The sequence below is a fragment of the Rissa tridactyla genome, chromosome 4 (genome assembly GCF_028500815.1).
Source record: "Rissa tridactyla isolate bRisTri1 chromosome 4, bRisTri1.patW.cur.20221130, whole genome shotgun sequence".
NCBI classification, from domain to species: Eukaryota; Metazoa; Chordata; class Aves; order Charadriiformes; family Laridae; genus Rissa; species Rissa tridactyla.
This window is the reverse complement of record NC_071469.1, coordinates 44341766-44357726: the sequence shown is the minus strand read 5'-3', so window position 1 is coordinate 44357726 and position 15961 is coordinate 44341766. Positions and strand designations below refer to the sequence as shown.

Below are 15961 nucleotides of genomic sequence, written 5' to 3'. Positions count from 1 at the left end.
GGGGGGGGACAGTGGCTATGAATTACATGGGGAAAAAAAATATTCACCCTGCAACAGCTGTGCATCCTTGGTGTCACTCAGGGATAACTATCAGTTAGATCCCTCCCCTACCTACCACACTGTTTCAGCCACACGGTCTTTAAAAATTTATAAAAATACTGTGAGGAGGGGCTCAGGCTCTCAAATCCAGATTTTTTTGCCACATTTTTCTGTGTTTATATTTTGAATGGCAATTCGTGTAGCCATTATTGGGATAAGTCATCCATGATGGATTCAGAAAGCTCACCCCAAGATTTTGAAAGTGTTGTATAACTCTCCACTGGTTTCTTAGTTGCTTTATTTTAACCACCTACCTTATCTACGTGATGGAGTCACATAGCTGCTGGATCAGTGACAAACTGGAACAACAATCCATAAGTTTAATCCCCAGCAAATGAACGAAAGATACTTTGCCAAGACTATCAACTAAAACTGACTTCCAGTGCTCAAGCAGCTATAGCCAAAAGAGGCTGCTTCACAGAAGATACCACAGAGAAGAGCTGCAATATGCATTGCCAGAGACATGGGAGTACGGTACAGCAATGTAATGCATAGTCCAGGAAACAGAAGTACATTAAAATTTATAGTTCAGGCTTGAAAACTCAGTTAAGTGTGCCCTCTACACCCCCTCCTGCCAGATCTTGCAGTAACTGATCTCACGGGTCTCACCTTTGGGCTGGGCTTAAAGTACAGGAGCACTGTTCTGTCAATTGGAAGTTTAGCAGTATCAAAGATGGCACAGAGGAGATGGTCATCTGGAGTAGCAAAATCCTCATCATACACTGTCAGCTCCAGCACGTTCTGGAGAAAGGGAGAAATGTTTTTTGTTGTTTCTATGTTCTGGAAATCCCTAGCTCTAGGGAAGAAGGAGTGCTGGGGATGTGCTTGAGAAGAAAAGTGTAGAAATTAAGTATCATCCACCTTTGGAAAAACATGATATAAATTCAGTATTCATCCTTCCCCAGTTCAGTTTAATTGCTGTAACTTGATTAATACATTGGCTATACCTACAGGACAGCTTAGTTAACTCCCAAACTCTGCATCCATCTTGCACTGATTCATAAGAGTCCCTAGTTTCCCTAAAATTTTAGTACCAAGCTCAGTTTCCAGCCTTCCTAAAAAACACCATCGAACATGCATGGGAACTCAGTCATCTCTGCTGTTAAACAATTTGAATAGTCTCTTATCATGTGCCATCTTAAACTATTCCTGGGTGTAGTTCAGGAGATAGGTAGGACCCACCATACACAAAGTCTTCAGGCTGCTTCAAGCAGACAGCTTTGTCTCCTTACCTTGACCTGACTCTGGATCCTGAAGTAGAAGGTTTCGTTCCACACCGGATTGTTGGAGTTTCTCACAGTTTTAGTGCGAGACCTTTCACATGTCGCGGTCGGCAGCCACAATGACACGTAGCAATCAGCCTCGCTTACTGGGTAGGGAAAGAGGCAAAACAATTGTTAATGTGGCAAAGTTGGTGGTGCTGCATGACACTGGAAAGGTTACTGCATGGTGCCAACAGCAAGTATTAGTTATTTAAAGGCAGAAATGCCTGATTGAATGTAACTCTGTTCAAGATATCCTTCTGAGGGAAAAAGCACAGACCATAAGATGACCTAGAACAGGGAGGTGGTTTCTATTCTTCCTTGCGTGAGTTACATACAAGAGCGATGTTGTGTATAAAAGAAGAGGGTGAGAATTTCCTCTTCTAGTCAGCCCCTTTCTTCAGTTTCTCAACCAGCAAGCTTCCCTGTGCTCACGCACACATACACTAACTAACCCTCAGCTGCCATCTGATGAGAGGGGCCGGGGAGCCTCCTCTACTTTTTGAGAACAACTGCAAAGGTCTCCATCTCTGCCTTGCCTTCACTGATTTTCTTGGTGAAGGCTTGTGAAAGCAGCTGCAGGACTACCCCTGTTGTAGGAGACAGGGGAGGCTTGCTCCAGAAGGAGCTAATCAAATTAGACATTGGATCTTAAAGAATTGCCACCTCTGAGGGGGACCAAGTGTGTCTCCAGAAATGCACCAGTAGAAGGTTAGTGAAGGATATTCCATCCTATTTCTCAAAGGCACCCCAATTAAAGTATATCACAAATAGCTACAGCCCAAAATGCAACATACAGCGTGCTGGGTGAATGCAACACTTCTTCATGAAGGTTACACAAAATACTTCAGCGCCTTGAAATTCTCATTTACAGAGTTCTTAACAATAAAATGATTAGATATCATATAATGCAAAAGGAAGCTAACTTTGAAAATGGATGTCCTTTGATAGAGAGACGAGTGATGGCAGCAGTAAATGGAGAGGACCCGGCAGCAGCAAAGGACTCAGGTGATCAGAGGAACAAGAGCTTGCACAACAAGCTGCAACAGGAGCCTTTTCTTGTCGTCTCTTTTTCTTTTCTTCTCCACCAGGTTCTGCTAGGTGTCACCCTACAGCCACTGCTATATCTCAAACTGGGTGGAGGGTGTATTTTATGTTGTTGAAAGTGGATTTGTTCAAAAAAAAAAAAAAAAAAAAAAAAGCAGCTTGCTGCTTTTCTGTCCAAGTCAGAATGAAGACTGCAATTCAGAACTGCGTGAGATTTTACATAATGCATTGTGACACGTCAACTGACACCTTAATTATTGGTTTTCTGCTTTTTAATGTTAAAATGGAGAAAAGGAAAAACATTTTTAATTCCGTCAAATTTTTCCTAAAAAAACTGTGGAGAAATCAACACATTCCTACACAGTCGAAAAAACAGTATTCCCCTAATGGAAAAAATTTTTTGGAAAATATTCAGCAGGCCCTAGCCCTCTCTCTCTCCTGCTTTTCTCCACCTTCCGTATCTTATTTTGGATTTAAAAAAAAATAATTTAATTTCTGACAGCAGTTTAACTGTCCTTGTCTGGAGTCATATCTTCTGCTTTAATTTGCTCCTACCTTCCCACCACTCTTATCTCTTGGCTTCCTTCCCTGTACTTTCTTCCTGACTGTCTTAGCTAAGAGGACATTTCACCTCCAGCATTCATGTTTCCTTCTTTTCTTTCCTTTCCTTTCCTTAAGGATAAAAATCCCAAAGGGAAGGAAAAGGGCTGCTATGGGCTGCCTTTCTGATCTGTGTTCAAGCCAACAGGTGGAAACAACAGAAATTACCCCAGTAGCATCTGTTTTCTTCACACAGATGCCACAATGGGCTTTGCAAACTAATTACTCTGAGAATCGTGATTCCCAGGGACATCTCTTCACTTCAGACATTTTCGTTGCATACTGTATCTCTCTGCCTCCTGCTGTCGTTACGCCCATGCCCACTTTGTATTAAGGTCTGGGAAGCATACATTCCTGTGGGTACAGATAAACAATAAGCAGCATCAAAAGCCCCACAATTTAAGACATATGTTAAGGTCCTTGAATGTGTCCAGAGGAGGGCAACAAAGCTGGTGAAAGGGCTGGAAGGAATGTCCTATGAGGAGTGGCTGAGGACTTTTGGTTTGTCTAGTTTGGAGAAAAGGAAGCTGAGGCGCGACCTCGCTGCTCTCTACAGCTCCCTGAGGAGGGGAAGTGGAGAGGGAGGTGCTGAGCACTTCTCCCTGTTATCCATTTACAGGACGTGTGGGAATGGTTCAAAGCTGCACCAGAAGAGGTTTAGAATGGACATTAGGAAGCATTTCTTTACTGAGTGAGTGGTCAAACACTGGAACAGGCTTCCTAGAGGAGTGGTCGATGCCCCAAGCCTGCCAGTGTTTAAGAGGCATTTGGATAATGCCCTTAATAATATGCTTTAACTTGGTCAGCCAGTTGGACTAGATGATCATTGTAGATCCATTCCAACTGAAATAGTCTATTTTATTCTATTCTATTCATAAACAACTATGCAGAAAAAAATCAGTGCACAGATGATGCACGTTGCAGCAGGCTGCCAGGACACTGACTGCTAACATTGGAAGCATTGGCTGCTCATACCAAATGTCTCTCCCCAGTAAGGGTAGGTCTAGTCAGCCTGGCCTTTCTGGCTGCCGTACAAATTTTGCTTCGCTGAGGCACATAAATATCTCTCTGAAAGAGGAACAAAATGTCTCATCTGCACCTTTTCCTTGCAAAGCAAGTTGTTTGTCTTGATTTCATTTATAGAGAGAGTTCATTTAAGAACTAGATTTAAGGCTGCCCTCCTTCTGTCTTAAGACACTGCTTTTAACTACCTACTACTTGTCAAATTCCAGCATTCAGTCTCATGCATTTCCAGGAAGCGTGTCTTGAACTAGGATTTTTGGGAAAGTCTCATCTGGAAGAGTTTAGATTTATCCCAAGGATGAGACAGAAGAAGAAACATCAGACTTTTTCATGTTAAAATAGAAATTCTTAATCATTCTGCTGTCAGGTAATAGCCCTCCTACGTCTTGCTCCAGAGTAGAAGAAACAAGCTAATTCTAGAGCAGTACTGCACCTGATCCATCCTCCATCATTTGGGCAATGCCAGAGTAAGGATCTCCCAAACCAGAGTTTGTGTTGGAAATAGCATGTTTAATAACCCTTGTTAGACTTATGCTCCATGAATAATTTCTTTTTGAACAGATAAATTTTAACATCCATACGTTCCTGTGACAGAGTTCCACAGTTTACTTATATATGCCCTTTACTCGTTTTAAACTTTCTGTTTGATATTTTTATTGGGTTCTCCTTTATTCTCAGATTGTGAAAAATAGTGGCAAAATGACTCCTTATTAACATTCTTACGCCCTTTTATAGAGACAGCTTCCATGTCCTCCTCAATAACTCCCCTTCCACTCTTAAAGTCTGTAGCATATTTAGTCCCTGTAAAAGTTGTTTCAGATCTGTAATCATAGTTGGTGCCTTTCTACAGCTTCTTTTGTTACTTCTTTTCCTCAAGTGTCAGAGGCTTTTGCAGTGGACCTACTTAATATATCCCCCTAAGAGAACTGTATGAGCATCAATTTGGTTCTGTATGACTGTTTGTTATTTTCTTTTCCTCTTCTTATCTTTTTTTTAATCTGGGAAATTCTATGCAGATAATAATGCTTTGAAGAATTTTGAAGCCTCAAAAATAGGTATTTGAATACATTTGGAGATCCTAGAAGTAACAATACCAATTTTGAAATGTTTTTAAAGTAATTCTGTATGACTACTGCATGATTTCAGGTTTATCATTGGAGATCAATGACTGTTGGCAGTTTGGCTGGCAAAGTACTCTGTTCTATTGATGTGATCTGTCATTCTTATATCTTAACTGTACTTTGAGATACAAGGCATATCAAACAATCCTTAATTATATGCGTAGATGCAGGCAAACTAGTCAGCTGTGTATTTAATGCAAAATATTGCTTCAGTTCTGCTTGCACAATCTCTTTCTACAACCTAGTTATTTGTGATTTTGTCTTGCCGCCTGACACGCAGAAGATCTGAGATGAGCCCTTGATGAAACCTTTCTGTGTTATTGCATCATCACACTTGTGCCACAGCCGTGGACCAGGAGGGAGGTGCAGCTGCAGAGTGCAACCCAACGATACAACTTAAGATATGGTCAGTATATCCCTCACTCAGAGCTGTTACACAGGGAAGTCCTCCAATCTACCTTCCAGAAAAACATGTGACAACCACAGGGTAAGATGGGAATGGTACTGCATGTTAAATCCACTTCTTCATCTTTCAGAACATCTTCACTGGCTCTTCCTGTGCAAGAGACTATAGTGCCGACTGCTGCCGCTCACGGTGAAACAGGAGAATCAAGAGAGACAGCAGGGTTACACCACTTCCCTTCCGTGGACACCCTAGAGCTAGTTCCAGCATCCTTTCACAGGTGGTTACATAGCTGTACTGATTGTGTGAAATGCTTCTTCTCACTGCATATGTGGGTAGTCCATATCCTTTAACTAAACTGGTATTTTCCTTTCCCGCTCACTTACTTCCCACCACTTTCCTGCCGTGTGACTCACGCTCTTGCACAACTGCAAGATGGCTGCATGAGCGCTGGAAGGGACAAGGCATCCAGCTCTCAGTCAGCACTGACAGTCATTTCAGTGTAATTAATAATGGCGTCAGCCTGGTGGTAATGATTTTAGAAAGTTTTTTCTTGTTCATTTCATCTGTGTCAGAACTGAGATTAGGGGGGATAAAAAAGTTTGCTCCTCCCAGTCACAGTTCCCAAGGTGCTACAACCCAACAGCAAAATTACCTCTTGCTTTTGGAAACACAGGATACAGTATTTTTCATCTACCTGTGTCAGAAACTCTCCTTTCTTTGGGAGAAAGTACCAATCCTCAAAACCACAGTCAAGTCTTAAAACCAACCAGAAAGCACAGGAACATTCAATGAAACAGCAGCAAACAGCAAGGACTGACCTGGTTTATAACAATTAGTTTACATAAACATCGGGTTATTTCAGAAACACTTGGAAAAGTTGCTATAAATTATAAAAGAAAACTTGTTGCCTATACCCTGGGATACCACTAAGAATGGAGATACTTACAGGCGTCCACTCGCTGGAGATTTCTCATCCGGATTATCCTTACAGTCAGTAGATAGCAAGGAGAGGATTCTATCTGGAGAACGGTACAAAACAGAGTATGAATGAACCTTCAGTGGGGAAAAAGTATCAAATGTGCAGACTAACTGAGTGCTACGAAGCAATAATACAGTTGGTAAAAATTGTGTTAAACATCTCACTATTCTGTAGATGAAAATCTGCAACATAAGCTTCTGCTATTAAAGAAGTCTCGTTTCAACACTTCATACATTTCACTGTCTTTTTGTTGTGTTACTCTGAGTCTGTATGGTTCATGATAGCAGAAAAGAAAGGCATAAATCCCTGTCAAACGGCACTGTCTCTGAGATGTTTGCAACCCGCCTTGATCTGAAATTGTAGTTTAGCTCTACAACATAGCTACAATAAGTCTCTTGAACAGAATAAATGCACCAGTAAACGTCGTGGTGGAGTGGTCAATATACCAGCAGTCGTACTCAAAGTTACAATCAATCCCCTTAGTAACCACCCATGAGGTCCCGACACAGTGAAAAGCGTGCTGTGGAGAATATCTGTTGCTGATGACTCTCACAGGATAAATCCAAAGCACCACTATCAGAGAGATGTTTTTACCCTCTGCTTTGACAAAATAGATTTCTCTTTTTTCCCTTTGCAATTGTATGGGAAAAACAGTTACAATAATCTGAGCTTTTGTAAGTCACAACTGTGAGATAAACCAATGTTCTAAGAATTGTTTCCAGAGGATTTAGGGGGCAAAGATTTAGGTATGAGTTTCCTTTGGGGAAAAATAAAGCACAATACCCCCCTCCAAAAAACCCTTAAGATTGAAAGTGCTTAACTTCCTTTAGTCCCTTTGAACGTCTCAGCCATAAGCTTCTATAAAACAAGGCTCTCCAGATTTTGTGACTGCAGGGACCTCTTCCTATTTATTATTAGAGGATAATCTGGTTTCCTTCTTCTAAGGAAGGCGATTTCCTGCTGGCTCATTCCACAAAGCTGTCTCTGGCTCAGCCCTATCTGCAAAAGGCTGCTCTGACAAAGCCAATAAATAAATCAGCATTTCCTGTGGCTGTGACACACGGTCATTTCCTCACACTCCTAGAAACATTTCCACCTGCATAAGTGGTTACAGCAGAGCCCTCCAAATCATTCTTTTTGACAACTGCTATTTTTATCAACTGATTTCCTCTCATTTAGGAGCATCCTTCTATTTCTATAGCACTTCAGAGACTTCCTAGAACGACTATAAACAGAGACAAAATAGATTTTAAGGCAGATAAAGAGAAGCTGGAAGAATCTCACTTAAAACAATATGTGTACTGTTGCCAATTATTTTTTTAAGAGAACAGAGCAAAAAGGACCTTATTTTCAGATGGAAAGACAATTAGGCCTCCTTTGTCACAACAAATTATTTTTTCAACGTGTGTTTAAAATCCCCTCTTCTCTCTCCTAACACCTCCTGTTATGTTAAAATGTTTTTGCTGAGATCTTAAAAAGGGTTTCCCTCCTGTACGTGCCTCAATATTTCTTTGTTTTCATGCTCTTTTAGTACTTTTTCATGAAATTCACCCTCAGTAATACATCCATCTTTTTTTTCAAGTATTCTCAAAGGAGAAAAAGCCTAGCAGAAGCTGCAAAATTTGCAAACAAATGATGGAGGGGTACAGCCTCAGAGCTACCCCATGCAAGGACACTGGTTCACGTTTCAGAAACAGTATAGCCATATAAATACAGTTCTCCACCCAGTTAATTAACCCTTCTCAGCTGGGTAATTAGCAAAGGTGGATCACCACACTCACATGTTAGGAATGAGCTTGGGCACCTCAGCATATGCCCTAGAAGGCAGAAACTCATTGTTCGGTAGGATCTGCATAAGCATGGGGCAATTCTTGCAGCCATTTATCTCTGGAGATTGCGCAAGGTGCCGCCAGCTCCTGGATCAACTCCAGCTACGCTTCCTCGGGCAAATGGCATTGCTTGAGTGATAACCGATGGATTCAATATTTGCAAAGCAGTTTGAGATTCTTAGATAGGAGACATTAAGGAAGCGTGGTGGGTTGGGTTTTTTTTAATGGTTAGTACACAGTTTCTGCCACCTGACCACCTGTCTCCTGGTTCCCATGTAATGACTTTCTAATGTGTTAGCCAAATTTTCCCACCTGGCGTGGGGAAATCAGCTCTCAGAGATGCATGTTTCACAAAAAAAAAGACTTACTGAAGTTTCACAACAAAAATCAGTGGCTTCACAGATGCTACAGAAAGCAGGACCTGTGCTTGCACTGGGGTAGAGGCAGATGCCACCAGCCAGTTCCCCGAGGAAGAGGCAGCAGCCAGGCATTAGCTGTCCTGGCAGCCCCAGCACCTGCCAGTGGGGGTAGCGAAGACAACAGGGAGAGCAGAAATCACTCAGTGATCAGGCCTCACTAGTTCTACTGCTCCCAGGAGGATTTGCTATTTTAATTAATTCCAGGACATCTTAAACAAAAGAAGTGTATTTAAATAGCAACTGTGACAACCATAACATAATGTACTAGGGTCTAGTTAGAGAAGCAAAGAAAGTAGCAGCTATGCATGCATAAAGCAAAGGATAGAAGTCCTGTTATTCTGTTTACTTAAAACCTATTACAATCTCTTTAACCAAAAAAAAAAAAAAAAAGGTTGATGCTATGTCATTATGTTCCACCTATAGAGAGATTTCCACCACCACAGCCTTGAGTGGTGAAGACCCCACACAGCGTCCTGCCCTGGGGCTAACAAGGATTTACTACAGCACCCATTTAGCGCTGTCACATTGTAGCTTTGCTTTTGATAAAATCAAGACTGATGTAGTCACTCTGTGACTGTTTCACCCATAGTCAATCTGTTGGCTTGTCTTCAGTTCCATGCTTCCCAACTTGCGCTCGTGTGCTTCATGCGCACGTGTCTATAGCACGGCTGCATGCAATACAGCACGCTGCAATGCCAGCGCACAAGCCGGGCGTACACTGCTACTTGCTCTGTACTTCCAGGGAAAGAAAGTTTTACCGGGATTTTCCAAACAGCTCGATCAAACATGGTGCAGAAGTCATAGTCTCTTCTTCTAATTTTCCGCCACTTCCCATAGAAAAGAATAACATCGTATGATAATTGGCACCAAGTTACTATACTGGTGGAAGTAAAAGATTCCTTTGTCGTGTGAATGATTCCGACTTTCTCTCACCTGGGTGAGTAAGAATTTGAAAACAGAAATTTCTCTGTCATGAGCACTCTGGGGATGCAGGCTGGCTGCATTCCTGGCAGATTTGTGCCTCCATAGGTCTATCCCAGCCCTCTTTAAAGTCACACTTATATTCAGATGTAGGTATGTGTGGCATGCATCCATCTTGAGAAGCACTGCTGTAAATTACTCCACTAGTTTAGCTGTATAATACATCCTGTCACATCACAAGTGGATCTGGAGCTCCAAAATGACAGCACTCCTTAATGAGAGAAGAGTCCATGAAACCAGAGGATGACTATTCTTCTTTACCTTTTTTTACTTGTTTTTCTCTCAGTACCTTTCTTCAGCCTCTAGGCTTCTTCATCTTCTTCAAGCATGGGCTATTCCTAGGAGCATTTTCCCAGCTTGCGATATCAATGGTATGGACCACTCCACCATGCCTACTGTAGACTACCCCAGTCTCACAATTCCACAACAGTACAGTCAAATGTATGCTGGGTCAATGCATATTTTGGTTTTCAGTGTTAGCTCCTTGTTTTACCATAGGTGTTTGATCAGTTACCAGAATACACTAGCTGCTTCCCCAAAACAGAGAGCACTCATCCAACAACACTGAGCCAAAAAGGAGAATTTACTCTTGAACCCCCAGGAGCAGCCAACACGTTCTCGGTCTTGATTGTTGCCCTTTTTAGATTGGTATTTATTCCAAAGCAATCATAAACTAACAAAAAATAATGCAAAGTTCCTGAAATTAATTTTCAGTGTGTGCGGTGAAAATTATATCACCGAAAAGCAGGTGTCCTCCAAGCAGGTGCTCAGCTATTGCTTTTCTACATGAAATGCGGAATGCCTTCCCTCTGATCTTGTGAGGAGGTGGCATTTGTCATGCTGGATGAAAAACTGCAATGAGTAAGCAGGGAAAATTATGTGCCACAGTGTGCTGGTACCATTACCTGTTTCAGTGCAACCTTGAGGACAATCAGTTTACTTTTTCAATGGTTAAAAAAGGCCGTTTCTACAGACCAACCTGAAAAATTTTTTGTTATCTATGAAAACCATGAAAAGAGCTTCCTCTCCACCCACACATTTTTCCTGCAGTCACCCAACAATAATGCCTCTATCCGTTTCTATGTCATCTACAGGCACAGCAGCCTTTCCTGGCAAAGACAGCTTCCTTGTCTTGACTAAGGTCCCCCTGCATTCCTGGCCCGGAGAAGCATTCTGCTGAGATGAAATCACTCACAGGATGTCACCGGGGCACTCCTTTCTTCATCTTCAGGTGCTAATTTAACTAGACTGTAGCCAGGGACCAAATCAAAAGAACTAAAATACTTTGCTGCTGATGGTGTATCTGGTGCTGGTGGCGTGTGAAGAAGTGCCTATCTTGAGCTGTCTGAGAGTCAGGTCTCCTTAGAGAATGTGCATCCTCAAGTTTTTTACATTTGTAATCAAGATGCTTCAGGCTGTGAACATCACTCAGCCAAGCCCTGCCCCAGCCTGCCGGACCCTATCTCTCACTGCTGTGGGATGGGCCAGGGGAGCCCACTGTGGCACACTGCCTGGGCTGAGCGCGGTCAGTCGGCTGCTGCGTGTGACCACGTCTCTGAAGCTCTTCCTCATTCTCGACAAACCCAAGCTCCACGCCGGAAAAGCGTCTGTTATAATTGCTTCCTTCCTTCGCCTCCTCCAGGCACTGTGGCACCTCCATCGACAGCTTCGGAGCTCCGCGGGGGCCAAGGGGGTGCCGAGGACCACTGCTGCCACCGGCTGGTTTTGACAGGTCCTGTGTTTCATGTTTTTCATTAGCAACATAACTACGTCTAATCAGACCGTGTTTTCACCAGAATTAGCAGAAGTCTTGGCTGGATATCAGTGAATTAAAAACTCCCACAGTCTGATGGAAACACCCCTTTCATGCATACGGCCACAGTAATCCTGGTTTCAGCGAAGGAAAATTTACCTGTGCCTACAGGAGCATGACAGGTATATGCAAGACCACAAGAACTGTGTCCTTCCCGTCATTGCTTCCTCATACGTATATCCATTATGGGACTTGAGCACTTCTGAGGAATGTGACTGTGCACATGAGACTGTGCTTGAAACACATTTCCAAAAGTCAGAACTTCAAATATTGATCAACACAACAGGGATACTCTCAGTGCACAATGATCCTGACTTCTGCAGAGATTCATTATTTGACTGATGACTCAGGCTAGTTGCATAACCCTTTCAGTGCTAACAATGTTAACATTGCCCTCCATCTTTTAGTGTTTCCAGATGTTTAAAAACCCTTTTTTTTCTGGTTTTGAAAAATAGGTCCACTTGAAAACACAGAACATTCAACTGCATGTTCAAAATTATTTCCATATGTAGAACTGTAGCCAAGGAAATAGGATAGTCCAATCATGAAAAGACAGAGCCCTCTTATACTACTTTGCCCTTCCCAACCAGAACAAATATGAGAGAAAGAAACTAGCCTGAGCATTAACCATCTGAGGATTGAGACTCATCACACCTAACTCCAGATAGCTGTAAAATAGCTGTTTATATCTGACAGCTGTTAGACATTTCTGGACTCTCATCCCAAGGTAGACATTACCACAGGACATGCATCACACCCTGAAAAATCTCTATTTCTGACTATGGATTCTCAGTGGAATCTAGAGGTCTATCTCAGACACAGCTATTTTATGACAAATGTGGATAAGAAAAAGCATATTTCAAAGTTATGAGCTGATGGGAAGTGGCCTCCTTTGACTTTGTGAGATTCATTTTTGAACGCTGGAGCATGTAATTTCAGCAGTCTGTCATTTCCACTCCACTCAGGGTGGCAGTGGAGGCACCTGGGCTCAAAACAGCTTCTGCAGCGGAGCAGAGCCATTGCTGGTGCCATGCTCCTGCAAGAACCACAGGGCTGGGGTGGCTCAGGAGTTGTTGCCTCCTACTTTTACAGTTGCTGCTGAGCCCAGGGCTGGACCTGCTCCCAACAGTAGGTTCTTGCCCTTGTAGGGAACAGGGACACCGTGCCTGGCACCAGCAGGGACCCAGCCCTCCTGCCAGCCTCAGCTCCTGGCTCACGTGATGGAGTCCCACCTGTATCAGAGGCAGCAGCTGCAACCTCCTCTTAACCTCGCCATGAAGAGTCGCAGCTCCCTACTCTTCCCATGATCTCAGGAGCTGCTTCCAGCTTCCGAAACCCATCAGAAGCCAGAGCTCCTGCTTTGCAGAAGTGTAAGAGTTTTACCTGCCCCTCTTCTGTCAAAGGGCAGCTGTTCTCCCAGCTGCACAAACCTTGCAAGAGCAAGGAGCCCTTGCCTGTCAGGGAAATAAGGTACCACTTGACCTGGGTATGACATATCTTACCCTTTTTAAGACATGGCTCATGCTGAATTCAGAACTATGCATCCAATATTTCCCCTTCCCTTCCCTCACATTAATGATATGAGACCTGCTGCAATCCTTAAATATTTTAATATAAGCACTGATGTCTGAAATACCAGAGCTGGCTCTGCCTGCTGCTTTAGCATGGGGCAAAGTACCAGCCAGGGCCTGAATAATACAGATTTCTTAATGCAGATAAAAATCAGCCTGTTGGCATAAAGGCACATGCAGTTGCTGGCATATGCTGTGGTATGTTTCTAACAGCTGATTCCTCTTCGCAGGCAGAGACCCTCATATTTAAGTCTTCTGAGTTTCAGTGATGGAAAACTTACATTTGAGAAAAAGCGAGCAGAAGGATGTACACATCCTTCACATAAACACATGATAGGCTGCAGTAATCAACTTGTGATCATGCAAGTGCATAGGATAGAGTGCTCTGTTCTGATCATAGAAGAAAAAACAGTGACTGCGTAACCAGATGCAAGAACAAAAACTCAGTCCATCACCAAGGGATTGTAATGAATTTTTGTAATTTTGAAATGTGAAAAATAATCTTTTGGTGAGAGACAGGGGCAATATAGTGGTTTAGAAGAAGGTTACGTTCCCATACGCATAAGATGATTCGTTTGGTCCGTTACTGTCAAACCTGCCCCCTCGAAATGTCATGACTCTTAAATTTCTTTGATCTAAGCCTATCTCCTGAGCAGATAATGGAAAAACAAACATATCACTGTGTGGGATTAAGAAGTGGAGACAAGAATTTACCTGTCATAAGTATAATTACCATAGGTTATTATAATCCAGGAGCTCAAATCTTTTTGCTTTCTCTCATCATGATTTTAGGTTCCTTACGCCTTGTAAGGAGCAGAGTTTATACGAAAGACTGATCAATTCATTGTTTTCCAGCCTGTTTTACTATCTACAAAATTCTTCATCTTATACATGATCCAGAATTTCAGTATGTCCACAGGCTGGAGATACCAGACATTGTAAGCTAAATATTTGCAAGATGGAACGCCACAGAGAACCAAGACTGATATAATATCAGAGAAAATAGAGTTTAATCTATTAATGCCACTGTTTGGGCGTTCTTTTTGTTTGGGTTTTTGGTTTTGGGGTGTTTTTTTAAATAAAAATCCTAATACTGGACAAACACAAAAGTTAAAATGTGAAAAGTGTATGTGAGAAAGTAAAAATACTGCAAACGTGAATAAGAATTGGTTTTAATTTCTCAATACCTAAATTGTACCAGGACTACTTGGTAACTAGCTTATCACAAAGCTCACCTGTCTGCCTGCTTACAGTAGTACCTCAACTTCCAGATAAAGCTCCTTTTCAGCTTCATTTTGTCTCAGTATAGCCTGTCTGCATGGATTAAGATACAAATGGCTCAGAAGCAGATACTTCTTGGGACAACACTGTTACACAAGTCACATTTAAACTTCTCTAATCCTCACAGACAGGAAACAACACCTGTACTTACTGCACAGATAGCAAAGTAGCAGAATGAGAAACCCTATCAAAATCAGTAATTTGTAATGAAAATTAACCTATGACTGACCTTCAAACACAAGAAATAGCTCTAAAACATTCGAGCATCACTCCTTTCACAGAATCCCCCGTTACAGTTTTTTTCTGACAAGCACGGAAGTGGTGAAAAATCAGGGTTCAATAATCTAGTACTCCCCCATAACTTCCTAGGATAGACATTGCACGGCAGAAGCCATTACATCAGAACATACATCACTGGTACTTTTTGCCCTTTCGGTTACAGAAAGCATTGTGGAACAGAAAGCTCACCAATGGATGTCTTTTAGAAGTGAGGGATTAACACAGTAGATATTCTGCATGCTCTCAATAGAACGTATCAGAGAAATACAACAAGGAATTCTGAAAATCATAAACACAAGTGGAATAAAATGATCTAAACAACAAACTTAAGGGCGTTTCCCTCGTAACACTCAAACTGCTGCCATCATTATTTATCTACGTGAGCCTTCTCCCCTTTTGAGCAAAATCAAAACCCTCAGCCCTCATTTGTCCAAAATTCTTTTGTTCATAATACCTTGAAATCACCTTTGTCTGGTACAGCACTTTCTTCATCTTCTTGCGGCTCACCATCTTCTGAAGAATCGATGTCTGTGTCTGAGTCTTCATCCTGAAGAAAAAAAGAAATTATAAATTATAACATTAAAACAACAACAGCAGCTTTATCAGGGTAGATAATTAATTCCTACTTGCAATAATTTATGCTGAAACCCCAATTAGAACAGGAGTTGGTTACACCCAGCTGTGTTACAGCGCTCAGCATAACGAATGAACCACCATGTGGTTCAGCACATGCTGGTACAAAATCCATGCCAGGGGTACCCTTTCAACGAGTCAATGAAGGAAGAGCCATTTCAGCTGTGAGATGCCCAAAAGGCGCCTCTGCATTTATTCTGTGAATAAAGGTTTGCTTTCTGTTTCGAATGTGACCTTTTGTCAGTCTCCTCCTGATCTCAGGAGTATTACATCTCCATTTTAAAAATGCCAGAATCTTTTCTCTGGGTTTGAACCCAGAGCGTGAAACACATTGCAATTACAAAATTTTAAATCTAACGTTTCAATTTTTTTAGGAAACAGAAGTTCCAAAATACTACTACAATGCAGAGTGTAGGAAAACACCATTAAATGACAGTTCCTATAAAAAAATGTCAAAAGTATTCTGTTCCTGTTTCCAGAGTACTTCCTGAAGCAATGTGCCTTCATCCAGTCAAAAACCACACAGAACAATGTATAACATACTACTGTTGAACTTAAATGTAAATCTTGAAATGACCCAGAGAATACAAAGCAAAATGGAAAATTCAGAACAAAAAT

General features: G+C 42.0%; 1 protein-coding gene across 1 annotated transcript in view; it reads right to left on the bottom strand.

The window, feature by feature from the left end:
• The window catches only part of LOC128908251 (uncharacterized), a 58186-nt gene that overhangs the window by 41660 nt on the left and 565 nt on the right, over positions 1–15961 (bottom strand). The window contains exons 2-5 of the mRNA XM_054198055.1: positions 15165–15257; positions 6505–6577; positions 1332–1468; positions 709–840 (exon numbers count right to left, since the gene is read on the bottom strand). Coding sequence (XP_054054030.1) covers positions 709–840; positions 1332–1468; positions 6505–6577; positions 15165–15257 — 435 coding nt within the window. The remainder of the gene's footprint in view (positions 1–708; positions 841–1331; positions 1469–6504; positions 6578–15164; positions 15258–15961) is intronic.